The sequence below is a fragment of the Oncorhynchus masou genome, chromosome 8 (genome assembly GCF_036934945.1).
Source record: "Oncorhynchus masou masou isolate Uvic2021 chromosome 8, UVic_Omas_1.1, whole genome shotgun sequence".
NCBI classification, from domain to species: domain Eukaryota; kingdom Metazoa; phylum Chordata; class Actinopteri; order Salmoniformes; family Salmonidae; genus Oncorhynchus; species Oncorhynchus masou.
In genome coordinates, this window is record NC_088219.1 from 27441028 (window position 1) to 27455689 (window position 14662).

The 14662-nt window shown below is 41.5% G+C and overlaps 2 protein-coding genes across 2 annotated transcripts; both read left to right on the forward strand.

Annotated features, from left to right (window-relative positions):
* Nucleotides 1-3463: 3463 nt before the first annotated feature.
* LOC135543918 (PR domain zinc finger protein 12-like) lies at nt 3464-8121 on the forward strand. The gene is made up of 5 exons (XM_064971234.1): nt 3464-3754; nt 5459-5649; nt 5998-6153; nt 6505-6619; nt 6860-8121. Exons 1-5 carry the CDS (start codon nt 3535-3537, stop codon nt 7297-7299), a joined length of 1122 nt encoding a protein of 373 aa, XP_064827306.1. The 5' UTR covers nt 3464-3534; the 3' UTR covers nt 7300-8121.
* Nucleotides 8122-10416: 2295 nt separating this feature from the next.
* Nucleotides 10417-14315, forward strand: LOC135544469 (exosome complex component RRP4-like). Its single transcript, XM_064972105.1, has 9 exons — nt 10417-10586; nt 11912-12013; nt 12216-12261; nt 12366-12455; nt 12665-12730; nt 12972-13040; nt 13162-13338; nt 13553-13681; nt 13927-14315. Exons 1-9 carry the CDS (start codon nt 10426-10428, stop codon nt 14005-14007), a joined length of 921 nt encoding a protein of 306 aa, XP_064828177.1. The 5' UTR covers nt 10417-10425; the 3' UTR covers nt 14008-14315.
* Nucleotides 14316-14662: the final 347 nt, after the last annotated feature.

Below are 14662 nucleotides of genomic sequence, written 5' to 3' on the forward strand. Positions count from 1 at the left end.
CTCCCCGTGGGGGGGGCCTCGGCCATAGTGGACCCTTCTCTGCCCCGGCCCTGTCCCCCCCATTGATACTGTGCAGCTGTTTCCAAATCCAGCCCTTGATTTTGATCCTCTTGCTTTTTAATATGAAGCCCCTGCGGACAGTCCCTGGTCTGCTTGGCCATTGTATAGGCGTGATCATTTAGTTGTTCTCCACATCACCTCCAGACGGGTTGAGAGCCATGATTATGAAGGGGGGACTATTCATTTTTGAATAGGTTCTCTATGCTGCTATATGTGAAACCTAATCCCTATAGTATCGCTAACTGTATATGTTTCGTTTTTAGGTGTACGCCAGGGGGTATTCATGTCGAGAATGTGGAATGCGAAGGGGACAGTATGTATTATGGCTCATTCACTGTTCACAGTGTTGGTCCTGAATAGCTGCCCTGTACAGCAATGAATAGTTTATTAAATGGGTTTTATTGATTTGCTTATGCAGGGCTGTCCAAAGAAAAATGGATGGTTGTGCAGTCTGTTTTCACGGGTCTGAGTAAGTCAAACAGTGAGACAAATTATTTGATGAAATGCAACCATTTGATTATAGTCTAATTAATTTGGCCATTTTAACAATGTGTTTACTCAGGCAGGCTTGGTACTATCTGAGCAGGTGGGGAATTGGTGCTCTCTATCTCTCAAACACACACACATACACACATCTGCATTCCTCCTCTTTGCCCCCCCCCCCTCTCTAAAGCTCCAGTTTCGTTAAGCAGGTGTCCTGCCCCCTGTCCCATTCCAGGGAAACCCCTTTATGGGAGGGACTGGCCCTCTCTCACCTTTCCTGCAGATAAGCCGATCTACTGTATCCACCATGCTGGGATATCTACCTTAATCTCTTTTTAATGGCCCCAAGGAGAAGCCCAGGGGAGACCTGTCTGCCCATCCCTCTCAGTTGATATTCTGTTGAGGTTGTAGTTGGCAAGTAGCTTTTTTAGTAACAGGAATGATTCCGCTTAGAAATTAATGACAATTTGTCTTCCGGTTGGGAATGTTTGTTTGGTTAAAAACTAAAAGGAGCTTGGTGTTTTTAAAAAGATTTATTCAGCCCACTTTAATGTTGAATGCTTAATAATAGAATGGCTGAAGGGGTGTTTTTGTCTCTTTTAAGAGGACTGTTTTAAGGAAAACATGTTTTATGTAAGCCTTTAAGTTAGGAAGTATGGATTTACAGTATTTCAAAAGAATTATAGGGGGTATTATGTGCTTGGTCTATTTCACTGGTGACTACAAATAGTGAAGTAACATGCCATGTACAAAGAAAGTGAGTCTTTGCAGTTATAATTTGATGAATGGAATAAAATAAGGTGTTTTAAATGGAATGATAAAAAAGGCCTACTCTTCAGCTCAACCCCGTTAAACAATGAATATCATATAGTGCATATAAAGTTTAAGAATATATAGACTAACGTAATTTGTAGTGATATAAGAACCTTTAGTTTAATTGTTGTAGGCCTACAAGATTAATCTGCAATATTTTTCTTTATTCTATACAACTTCATATTTCTTTAAGAATTTTAGGTTTAGTGGCTGCTTTCCCTAGGCCTAAAATGTGCGTTTTTAGCAAAATATTGGAAAGAAATCTATAGCAAATTTAAAGGCTATTGTTTAATCCATAGGCGACACTTTAATTTAGGAAATATTGGCCTACATTTTTTTTTCGAAAGATATTGACGTGTACATCCCTTTACCAGACAGAAAAAGAAAAGGTTAATGCATCAAATAAATCAAATCCATACGTTACCCCATTCCAATTAATTTAATTCATCTTTAGTAAAGACCGGTCCCTCCCCCTGGCCCTATACGATTTAACTCAAAGCTGAAGCCCCTTAGTAAAATAAATGCTGAAATGCAATACATGTAAATAAATCTGAGAACGAATCAGATTCAGCGAGAGGGACATTTCATCTGGGAAAAGGCACACATGTAGGAGGTGCCCCTCCTAACAAAACAAAAAAAGCAGCTGTGTGCACAGTCATCTTTTTTCGTGCTTTGTCACTCACCTTTTCACTATCTCTGTATTCAAAACAACCCGTTCTATACTTTGCATTTAGAATCCATATCTTCTTTTCCATTCGAATTCTCGTCCACATTCGTCAGAGACCAACTTTTCGGACCATCCCCTTGTAGTTGTTGGAATGAAAGGCGGAGTGCATGGGTGTCAATGTGCCCTCAAAACACCATGAAAGATTGATTTGCAGCACTTTTCAGCCCCCTGACATTACTTGGAGAGGAACTGAATAGGAAACCCGCGAGCCGGGGACGGAATAAAGATGTTCTCTCTGCTGGAAGAGAAGGAAAACTGCTCATTTACCCCCAGTCCATCAAGCCCGAAAAATAGAGAGGAAAAAACAGAGAGAACTGTGGCTATTGAGAAGAAAGGGGCTGTATATACTCATCTAAACGCTGTCACAATATACTGAAGGGCTATGAACAACCATGAATATTAAACCGCTTATTTCAACAAGGGCTAGAGAAGTGAACCACGTCAAAGCAGCTTTGCATTTTTTGCATGGGAACAATGCTGTAAAGCACGTTGAGCTTGTTTCTATTCTATTATTCCCGCGCTATAACTCCCTGGAAGAAAATTAATATTGCCAACCACATGAATGCGGAATGCCTGAGAAAGAACGTTTAAGCAACTCCCAGACCCAATGACCTTAATTTGATGACAGACAAACTTATAAACTAATTGTTGAACCAGTTTAAAGTTGACAGCATTTTCACTCTGTTAAATAATCGTGGGACTCATTGTGCTGTATAGCATTTGAGTGGAATATAGAAACGTGAATTTTGCATAAATTGTTTAGCCATATTTACATTTGATCTACGCTATATGTTATACGGCCCTATTCAGTAACTTTAAAATGTACATTTTATATTTTACTAAAACTATTGGTAAACTGGCGACCAGGTGATTTTTGGAATTAGTTTAATAGAAGGCTGTCTTGGACATCTCTCATGAAGAAACATCTAATCTGATTGGTGTGTAAAGGGATGTTGAATCATTTGTAAGCGACTGATAAAATATGGAAACTCCCCTAACATATTTTTGTTTATTTACAATCATGTCTGCATTAAAGACATTATGCATTTATATTGCTGAGTAGTCTATTGGCTTATAGGCTCATTGTTGTCTCTCTCCATTTCACACACACACTCTCTCTCTCTTCTCTCTTTCCTTCTCTCTCTCTCTCTCTCTCCTCGCTCTCTCTCTCTTTCTCTTTCCTTCTCTCTCTCTCTCCCCTCTCTCTCTCTCTCTCATATGAAAGGGAAGGACCGCCTAATAGAGGCGGCTTTTCTTCTGCTGCAGAAGGTCCATACCATAAGGGGAGTGTCATTAATAACTAATTAGAGAGGGGTCAGACCAGCAACTTATAAAGAGGACCCTCGCTGCAGGAGCACGGCACATTTCCACCCAGCCGTCTAACAGGAAGGAATATCCACTTTGCATTTAAAGACACTCATATCTGAACACGGCTTGCAATAGTTTGCGAGATGGGCTCGGTATTACCTGCAGAGGCTTTAGCCCTGAAGTCTGGATTTAAATGCCAGAGTCGGTCCTTGTCTGATATTATCACCTCAGACATTCTGCACAGTTTCCTGTATGGACGGTGGAGAAATGTGATCGGGGAGCACCTGATGGAGGAGAGGCAGAGCAGCATCGGTCCCAAGACCGCCTTCACTGCCGAGGTCCTCGCACAGTCGTTCGTTGGAGGTAATTGTCCCTTTTAGAGTACTTCCTATGATTTCTGTACGGGCAACCAGCCACTAGGCCTAAAGAACGTATTGCCTTGGCCTATCTGTGGCAATTTAACATCCTAATGCTTGTCTCGTTAAATGAAGCCTTATTAATATTATTATACCAAATTGTGACATGGGCTATAATCAGTGAAATCATATATTTTTTTATTTATAAATATGGTTCATTTTATTAGGCTATAAAACGACTGGTCCAAAAAAACAATACCCTCAACATGTTGACTCAACCTAGATGTATTTTCTATTAACAATTTCTGTTATTTTAACAAGTGTCCCTCTTGTTGACAATAATTGACTAAAAGGCGTGTAAAATTGGCATTTTGTAAGAATGTATTCAACACAAGAACCTCAGTGAGGTCTCATGTGTCATTGAGAGTGAACCAAAAGAAGTGGAAACCGTCACTCCTCTGTTCTAGATTTCTTCCCAAGGTCTCTGTGACTTTCTCATTACTGTTCTCCCGTATTTTCATTCTTTGGCCCTTTTATTTCCACCCATTTAGCGCATTAACCCATTTAGTGCTTTGAGACCTTGCATTTAGAAGCTTGTTAGGCGTGTAACTGTTGCTGACTGAAAGACGAAGGGTATTAAACTCATTTGGTTAACTTTGTGCTTGACCTGAGAAAGTTTCCACTTAAACCGAAGGGAGAGAAAGGTTCCCTTTCTTTGAGGTGTCCCGGGTTTTATCCCGCATTCATCAATCTCCGGACAGTCTCTTTTCCTATTTTGGCAGCTATGGGCTCCGGCGCTTTTCTCTTTCTCTTGCCTTAAAAGATTTCTGTTCCTCAGATAATGCGCCGTGAAGGCTAATTCTATTGCCATTCATACCATGTCAACCATCTAATCGCCTTTCCATTTTTTTGTTCGAGAAATTCCTGGGTCTTTTAAACAAGTCCTCATTTCATTCAGCGCAATTTTATTGCTACAAAGTTCTTAAAAGGATAATGAATTTGGAATTAGCCGTTTCTTTCCAGTAGGGTATAATGAATATCACATCTGAAGCATGACAAATGGCTGGACCCTGAGCAATAGAAGACCATTTAACCTCTCTTCGAGCCGTCTTTTCGCAGTCCCAAATACATTTTCTTTGATTCTGACATTAAAGAAACCCAAGTGTTTAAAAAAAAAAAAATGAATGAGGAATGAAAATGCTTGCGAGATGAATTTTTTTTTGAAACAACTTTCAATTCATCCATTTAATCGAATTAAACGGTGGATGAGATGTTAGGCTACCTAATATTTCGTGACCAAAATAAGATGCAACCTATTTGCTGTGTTGGCAATTACAAAATGTTAAACACCTAATTCGTAAGACACTTATTAAATAATATTTTAGATAGGTCAGTAAAAACATATTTTTTAAATTCATGATTTTTCAAAACGCTATCAAAGCATCATATTTAACTTTTTTTTTATTCGAAAGATGGGCCTATGCATCAACCATTGCTTTTTGACATTTTATTTTATAAAAAAAAAAACATAATATTGGCATTAATGCACAATGCCTGACATAAACCACTCCTAACCTCAACGTCTTTTAGGCAAATTGATTAGCTTGTGTAGGCCAACAATTTCATGCATTTATAACTATGGAATGACCAAATTCACAGGTTTTATGAAATGTACGCAGCAGTCAAATAACCTATTTTTTTCTGTTTGCAGAGGTCCAGAAGCTGTCCAGCCTGGTGCTGCCCAGTGAGGTGATCATTGCCCAGAGCTCTATACCTGGCGAGGGCCTGGGCATCTTCTCCAAGACCTGGATCAAGGCAGGCACAGAGATGGGTCCATTTACTGGCACGGTCATCTCCCCTGAACACGTGGACCTGCTAAAGAACAACAACCTCATGTGGGAGGTGAGAATCATCTGTGCAGCTACCAAAACTAGGGACTGAGCTGCTATCACAATTAGGCAGGAGAATAACAGCATTGAATCTCTGTATGCCATGTTTGTGAAGGAAGCACATGTGCAAGGGGGAATAGTTGGTCTTGTTCACCAGTAAGCTGTATGCTTAAGAGTCTATGTCACACATGGACAATAATAACCACTGGGCAAAGACATCAATTCAACATCAATTCCACATTTGTTTTAAGTAATTTAATTGACATAATGTGGAAACCACTTTATTTTAACCAGTGTGTGACCAGTGGGTAATTTGCATTAAAATTGTACCAGACTCCTAACCTCTTGCTGTTGATCTCAGGTGTTCAACGATGATGGCACGGTACGCTACTTCATTGATGCCAGTCAGGAGGACCATCGCAGCTGGATGACCTACATCAAGTGTGCGCGCAACGAGCAGGAGCAGAACCTGGAGGTGGTGCAGATCGGCAGCAGCATCTTCTACAGGGCCGTGGAGGTGAGAACCAAGTCAGATACGGTCACTCACAACTCTGACATGCAGCCTTCACAAGGACCGTTAAAAGCGTGTGGTTGCTGCCATGACAAGTTCTGCAGCTAAGCCCATTCATTTGTAGGCCTTTGTTGGTGTAGACTCCATAGACTGTATAAAAGGGTCAAATCTCCCCTAGCCTGTACAGGGCAACCTATTTTCAGCTGCTGAATAGCACAACCTGCTGTTTGTACAGAGATCTGACTCTTGATGCGTAATGCAAAGTTGGTGGAGAGTATCATCGGAACAAATGATCTCCACAGATATAGTTACCTCATCCTATTAGTTCTTTAACATTCCTCCTCCTGCTCTCTACAGACTATCCCTCCAGACCAGGAGCTGCTAGTGTGGTACGGAAACTCCCACAACACCTTCCTTGGTATTCCTGGCGTTCCCGGTACAGAAGAAGAGCATCAGAAAAAGAGCCGCAATGGTGAGCTCCTTTTTCCTCACGCTATGGGCGTTAGAGAACCAGATTACTATCTGACCCCCTTTACCTGTAGGGCCAATGTGTTATGGGCGCTGCTGCAGCCAACAGGTTTACATCACCCTTGTTCATTTCAAACTACTGCAAATAGACTTCTTTTCCATGTCAAAATCAACATTTGATAATTCATAAACTGATGTGACTGACATAAAGATCTCACCTTCCCTCTTTCTCCTTTCCCTTCAGAGGACTCCCACTCATGTGACGGCTCTTCATCTTGCTCCCCCTCCTCCTCCTCCTCTTCCTCGTCTGCGACCAGCCGCATGCGGTGCGTCATCTGCCACCGGGGCTTCAACTCGCGTAGTAACCTGCGCTCCCACATGCGCATCCACACCCTGGACAAGCCCTTCGTCTGTCGCTTCTGCAACCGCCGCTTCAGCCAGTCGTCCACCCTGCGCAACCACGTGCGACTGCACACCGGAGAGCGCCCCTACAAGTGCCACGTGTGCCAGAGCGCCTACTCCCAACTGGCAGGGCTGCGAGCACACCAGAAGAGTGCCAGGCACAGGCCAGGGGCGGGGGGCGCAGACACTGCCTCCCAAATCTCACCTCCACCCCCACCGATCACCAGCTTGACCCAACACCAGGTCCCCCTGGTTCACCATATCCCCACCATGGTGCTATGATAGCAGAGAAGAAAGAGAAACTTGCTAATGCAAACAACTCTGCACTTTACCTCTGCCCACTTGAGCCACAGGTTGCGCTCTCCCTCCTTCTCAGAGAGGCTACTGTTTGCTGGTGTGGCAGGCATCGCTATGACTTTGCAATGGACCAGAGTATGTCCGGGTGTACTATGTCTGGTGGGTTGAGCTGATAGTACAGCCGTTCTCAAATCCGGTTTTACTGGTTGCCTTATTTACAATCGAGTCTGCTTAGACTTATTGGGTATTATGTTTGTAATGGTCACAAAGTCAGAGTGTGTCAAAAACACTTTGTTGTTCCAAAGGAAACTGTTGTACTATTGCCTGTACAGAGAATCTGAACAAAGGACTGAATGTTGGTTCCAGGAGTAGACTAACTGTCCATTATTCATCTGTTTGTATAGTCAATACGGTATTACCAGAATGCAGCATGTCAAAGGAAATACTTTGCTATTCTAGTTAATAATTCTATTGGTCAAGACGAGTACTCTGTATTTCAGATAAGGATGTTTTACCATAACAGATTTTAGCTGTTGGGCGGTTCCTTCATGCTGTCATTAAATACAATTATCCTCACTTTACGTCCTGTCATCGTAGGCCTTCCAACTCAGGAGGAAGGTTGTTTGAAAAAGTCAAGTCAAAAAGTTGAATTCTAATGAAATGTACAGTATGTAGAAATAGGTGTACATTTTTCAAAATTTTACACTGTAATAAATTGTCCCTTTATCTCTGTATATTAATGTAAAGTGTTGTGTGATGATGAACTGTATGTGAATGTAAAGACGTGTGCTTTCCTTATATTCTAAATAAAGAATGATATTAATACGTCTGCATAGTGTTCTTTACTTTGGACCTTTTGGTAGCCTATTATGAACTAATGCAGTGGAGCCTGCTGAGGGGAGGACGGCTCACAAGAACGGCGCGAACGGCGCGGATGGAAAGGCAATTGATACTATTCCGCTCTAGCCATTACCACGAGTCCGTTCTCCCCAATTAAGGTGCCACCAACCTCCTGTGAACGAGCGTGTTGTGAATGTTTATTAGGTGTAAATAACCATGACCGACAAAAGCACACAAGTGGCTATAATCGGGCAATAATATTTATTTGGGAGGACCACAGCTCCTCCTTGCACCACTTGGTGAGGATTCTCATCCTCCTCCCTGTGCCTCCTGCAAAATACAGACTCTGTGGACGGTTGCGTGTTGACTCCCGGGCGAGGGAGGAACCTGTAGTAGAGGCTGCATGGGTTGTGGATGAGGTGCATCTGGAGGGAGGCAATGTTGGGGAACCACATCTGGCAGTCGCAAACACTGCCTCCATCCTCCTGGCGGACCTGGAAGGGGGCAAATGTCTTCAGGTAGCTGGCCTGGAGATGCCTGGAGGTTGGCTCCCGGATGTGAAACATCCTACCACTGCCATCCAACTCACACAAGAATGGTTCAGACCCTGTAGGTGACATATCAGTTGACAAAGCACTGTCCACACAGATGTCAAACATCTTATACTTCATACACTGAGTATATACAACTTTAAGGACACCTGCTCTTTCTATGACAGACTGACCAGGTGAATCCAGGTGAAAGCTATGATCCCTTATTGATGTCACTTGTTAAATCCACTTCAATCAGTGTAGATGAAGGGGAAGAGACAGGTTAAATGAATATGTTTAAGCCTTGAGACAATTGAGACATGGATTGTGTTATGTGTGCCATTCAGAGGGTGAATGGGCAAGACAAAATATTTAAGTGCCTTTAAACAGGGTACGGGCAGTAGGTGCCAGGCGCACCGGTTTGTGTCAAGAACTGCGGCGCTGCTGGGTTTTTCATGTTCAACAGTTTCCTGTGTGTATCAAGAATGGTCCACCACCCAAAGGACATCCAGTCAATTTGACACAACTGTGGGAAGCATTGGAGTCAACGTGGGCAAGTATCCCTGTGGAATTCATTCGACACTTTGTCAAGTCCATGTTGTGCAGAAGAAATATCAGCCAGAGCAGAGAAGCATGAAATTGAACTTCACTCAACTTTCTAGAGATGTCCCCGAGTTACCCCCTTTACTGTGGAAATTGTAATCAAATCAATGCAATATTAGCCTCTTTCAATGCAAAACAAAACAAACTATGCAAGAGTATGCAAAACTAACAATGCCAGAGATGCTGTTGTAGGCAGAAAGTATCGGGTAGGATTCTATTGCATTGACATGCACATCTCGGCCGTGCTCTCCACAGACCTGTGGGGCATAACCAGTCAGGGCTGCAGTAGGCCAATATACAAATAGACCATTGCCATATATGTATCTGTGCTGTTCCCTGTGAACTGGGTTGTGTTTACAGCATGAGCTGTGATGAGTGATGGCTTGTTTTGAGATCAAAGCGAGAGCTGCATGTAAAACATGTGCACATTTGTTCATATCCTTTGCTAGTTAGTGAATTATTAGCCCTGTTAGAGATCATTTGTAGTCAGAAATGGGGTAGCGATTTATTCCTACAAGAGCACAAAACTTTAACATTTCTATCAATCTTTGAAAAGCTAGTCAGGTAAAGAGCTTTTTTTTGTCTTAAATGGGCAGTGTTGTATTTTTGGGACAGGCTTGAATCAGCTAAGTAGCCAGAGGGTAGCATCATTTGTCTGATTCTCTGTAATAATGGTATGGGAATAATAACGCATTTTATTTTGTGAAGTGGTTTCTTGCAGCAAACAACACAACATTTTCAGTCACTTCCTTTTCGAAAGTCTCATGGAATTTAGGCCTACTTTGAACACCACACATTGGCTACTACTGTAGGCTGAATTATAGAACAGCTATTTCCATGTTAAAATTTTATGATTTTCTGTTATTTATTTATTGCCCTCTACACATAATGATAGTGAAAAATGCTATCGCTTCAAGTCCACATGATGGCGCAAGACACTAAAGAAAACTAGCATCCTGACGTAAACAATGTTTTTTTTTTGCAAAGCAACGCATTGTCTGTTTCACATTATTACTCATGCAGTTTGAAATATTGTGAAAATAAGTTATAAAATGAATGAATGTCGAGAGACATTTGGATTTTGTGGAAATCGTCTTCGGTACATTCTGAATGGCCAAGTATTAGTGACGTCAATTACATGCGCCGTTTAAATTTACAGAAGACAGAAAACATGGCTGCGGACATGAGATTACCAACTTTTCGGAAACAAGTATCGTTATCACCCTCCCTGTCTGCTTTGGATGGGAAAGATCTAGTTGTGCCCGGTGATGTGATTACATCAGATACAGGGTTTATGAGGTATGTCTGTCTACAAGCTAGTATGGACCTCACGAGTACACGAGTGCTGCTCCCATTTTATAACATTTGAGTCTGAGCCCCCCCCTTCTCTTTACTGTAAATCAATATTAATCCACGTCTTGTTTGCCTAATTTGCTTTAGATAGGTAGCTAGCTAACGTTATATATGATGTTGACATGATATGTCAGGTCTCACTTGTTAGTGCATAATACTCTGCAAGTTTCACTTGTACAGTACTGTAGCTATTCACTCCATTCATAGGTTATTTAGCCAACTTGACGTCCCGTATGGATAATAATAATGAACATCCAATAAGAATCTTGTATGGCAGAAGATTATTTATACAAAAATCGAATAAGTAATCCGTAATAAGGATCATGTAAGGTGTTTTCCTTAAGGTGTTTTCCCTTATACACTACAGTTCAAGAGTTTTGGGTCACTTAGAAATGTCCTTGTTTCTGAAAGAAAAGCAAAACTACATAGGCGTACAGAGGCCCATTATCAGCAACTCCTGTGTTCCAATGGCACGTTGTGACAGCTAATCCAAATACTTATTTTCCACCATAATTTGCAAATAAATTAATTAAAAATCCTACAATGTGATTTTCTGGATTTATTTTTGCATTTTGTCTGTCATAGTTGAAGTGCACCTATGATGAAAATTACAGGCCTCTCTCATCTTTTTAAGTGGGAGAACTTGCACAATTGGTGGCTGACTAAATACCTTTTTGCCCCACTGTATGTGACACCTTTTAGAATGCTTCGCTTTCATGTCTCTTGTATGTTTAAAAAAATATATAATACATGCAATATTTCTGTTATGTCTAAATGTTAAATACCCATATGTCAGATATTACAATACTATTCTATGAATCTTGTAAGTATATTTACTGCTATATGTATTACTGACAAGTTCCAGGTAGAACATATAACAATATTTTCTATACTATATTTTCTATACTATTACTATACTACACTATTACTATACTATTGTTAATATTTGTTGCACAATTTCAAGTTTCTCTTCATTGAATCATACCCCCTCTGCCAAGGTAATTTGAATTGTGTTCAAATCAAATTTTATTGGTCGCATACACATATTTAGCAGATGTACTTGCAGGTGTAGTGAAATGTTTGTGTTCCTAGCTCCAGCAGTGCAGTAATGTCTAACAATTCACAAGAATACACACAGATCTAAAAGAATGGAATTAAGAAGTATATAAATATTAGGATGAGCAATGTCGGAGTCTGGAGTATACATGACATTGACATTGAAAGTGGATGTTGAGTGAGTCATGATCAGACCAAACTGATTTTCATTCTAGGGGTCATGGGACTTACATGGATGAAGAAAAACTAACAGCCTCTGTGGCAGGAGAGGTGGAGAGGGTGAATAAGCTCGTCTGTGTACGGCCGCTCAGGACCAGGTAAGTGGACCAGGTGCCACAGTAATGTCTGTAGGCTTCGATTTACCACAGTGATTAGCTACTGACTCTATGTTGAAGACAACGGTTCCATTGTGCAGCATCTGCTGTTATTGTATCACAGTCTAAAAAAATTAATTAAATAAAAACCCTATATGACTTGTTATTGATCAATTTTGCCATCTTTATCTGTTCTGATTCCCAGGTTCAATGGGGAGGTTGGAGATGTGGTGGTCGGAAGGATCACAGAGGTATGTTTCCATTTGAGGTGGTGATACGGTCAGTAAGGCTAATAATGACTTGGGGTGATCGTGCTTCTCCTGGTTGGAGCTTAGTGTTTGTCTGCTGTTTGTAGGTGCAACAGAAGCGCTGGAAGGTGGAGACCAACTCCAGACTGGACTCTGTGTTGTTGCTGTCTTCTGTCAATCTGCCCGGAGGAGAGCTGGTGAGTGGAATAGACAACATAGATCTGGGAATATGGAAGTGTCGTTGGGTAAATGTGTGCTTGGTCCTCTCTTCCTATTAGCACCCAGTGCAAGCATATTGTTATGACACTGTTGGTCAAACGTCTTTGGATATTTATTTACATTATTCTCTCTTTCTTTTTGTCTTACCATAAATCCATCTTTCTATGTCTATATCTGTCCTTCTTAGAGGAGACGGTCAGCAGAAGATGAGCTCACCATGAGAGACTACCTTCAGGAGGGGGACCTCATCAGTGTATCCTCTGATCTGACCCTAACCAGTAACCTGGGCCCTTTTGCCTTCATAATATCCAGCCTACCCTCCGAACTACACTGAAATACATGGAATCTTTGTTATCTTGAGATTCCATTTTTTTTTTACTCTACCGCCTACTAGAAAGTGTCATTCTCTCATTGATGAATGCATTAACTTCTATCTGCTCCATCATTTGTATGTGACTATGGTCAAGATTGTCCTTGACTAGCTCTTCTCTCAGGCAGAGGTACAGTCTGTTTTCTCGGATGGAGCACTCTCTCTTCACACCCGCAGTTTAAAGTACGGAAAGGTAGCGAAGATGAACTACCCAATGTGTGATCAACAATTTTGATGTTCTATGGTTTTTAAAGTGATTGAAAATCATTGACCTCATATTCTTCTCTTATTAATTTGCAACCACATCACATCAGCTGGGGCAAGGAGTTCTTGTGCAGCTATCTCCCTCTCTCATCAAGAGACAGAAAACCCACTTCCACAACCTGCCGTGTGGGGCCTCCATCATCCTGGGCAACAATGGCTTTGTGTGGCTGTACCCCGCCCCAGGACAGCAGGACGAGGAGGCTGGAGGATACTACACCAGTCTGGAGGTATGAGCTGCCTGGGGCTACAGAGATGCGAGTGGGAAATACAAGGGATCCAACTTCTACGTGGATAATGTGAAGTGTTACTTGAATTTGTACTTATCTTTCAACAAAACTTATAACTGTTTGACTTTTACTATATTATCTACCCCAATCCTTCTGTTTCCCTTTCTCAACATGGTCTTTCGGCTCACCTCACTGTAACCTCTCCCTCTTTCAGCCGGTCTCTCTCTCTGATCGGGAGGTGATCTCGCGGTTAAGGAACTGCTTGCTGGCCTTGGGGGCACACAAGGTGCTGCTGTATGACACCAGTGTGCTCTACTGTTACGAGTCATCACTCCCACACCAGGTAACGCTGTCTGTACTGATCTGGCTAATGGAAAGAGGATCTGAGAGAAGCAAACCTTTCCATTCATTGTGCCTCAGTTAGATCATTATTTTTAAAAGGGACACGATGGCAAGCATGACACACAATCTATAGCCATCCAAGCCATTCATATGATGACAATGATGACATTGCATTTTTAGCACCTTTCATCAGATTTCAAAGTGTTTACAAAGCATATAAAGTTACCTGTCTCTCTGTCTTTCTAGATCAAGGATATCTTAAAACCGGAGGTGATGGAGGAGATTGTGATGGTGACGCGTCAGAAACTGGTGGAACAGGAGGGTTAGAGTATCAGATGCAACCTTTCTGTGACCTTGTCACAATGGAAGGTTGGTGTTCCCTGCATTCCAAGTCTAGGCACCAAGGCCTTAACTGTGTTAGGGACTGAACCCCCGCCCAAGGTCTGCACTCTCAACCAGAAGATACCTGGGTCGTTCCACAAAAAGCGCCTTTTGTGTCCCTTTGATATTTTAAGTAGAAATTGTACACCAATATTGAACTTGAATTGTTATATTAAATGAAGTGCTCTTTAATAAAGACCACATGGAGCATTCAATAAATCAGATGGTTTTTTTAATATGAATAAAGGCTTTCTTTTTTCTTTCTAAAGTGTAAACATGCAGCATTTTGACTTGTCCCTTATTTAACCCTGTGTCACTTCTCGGAAGATTTCAACCCACTTAATCCTACATTGCCTCCCAAGTTTCACCATTGTTGTAAATCCCTAGTTATTGTGTTGCTTCGACAGTTATTTCTGAAGATTGGGATTCATTTACGTCTGCCCCTTAATTTAAGGTCAACCCTGTGAACTGAACTAATTTTAATATGGTGAATGTTTTTACAGTCATTTTCTTAATGGCTGCATGCTTATTAGTAACTGGAATAATCAATTTCATAAATGTGTCAAGTTCAGCATCTGGTTGCTCCTCATTACACACCACA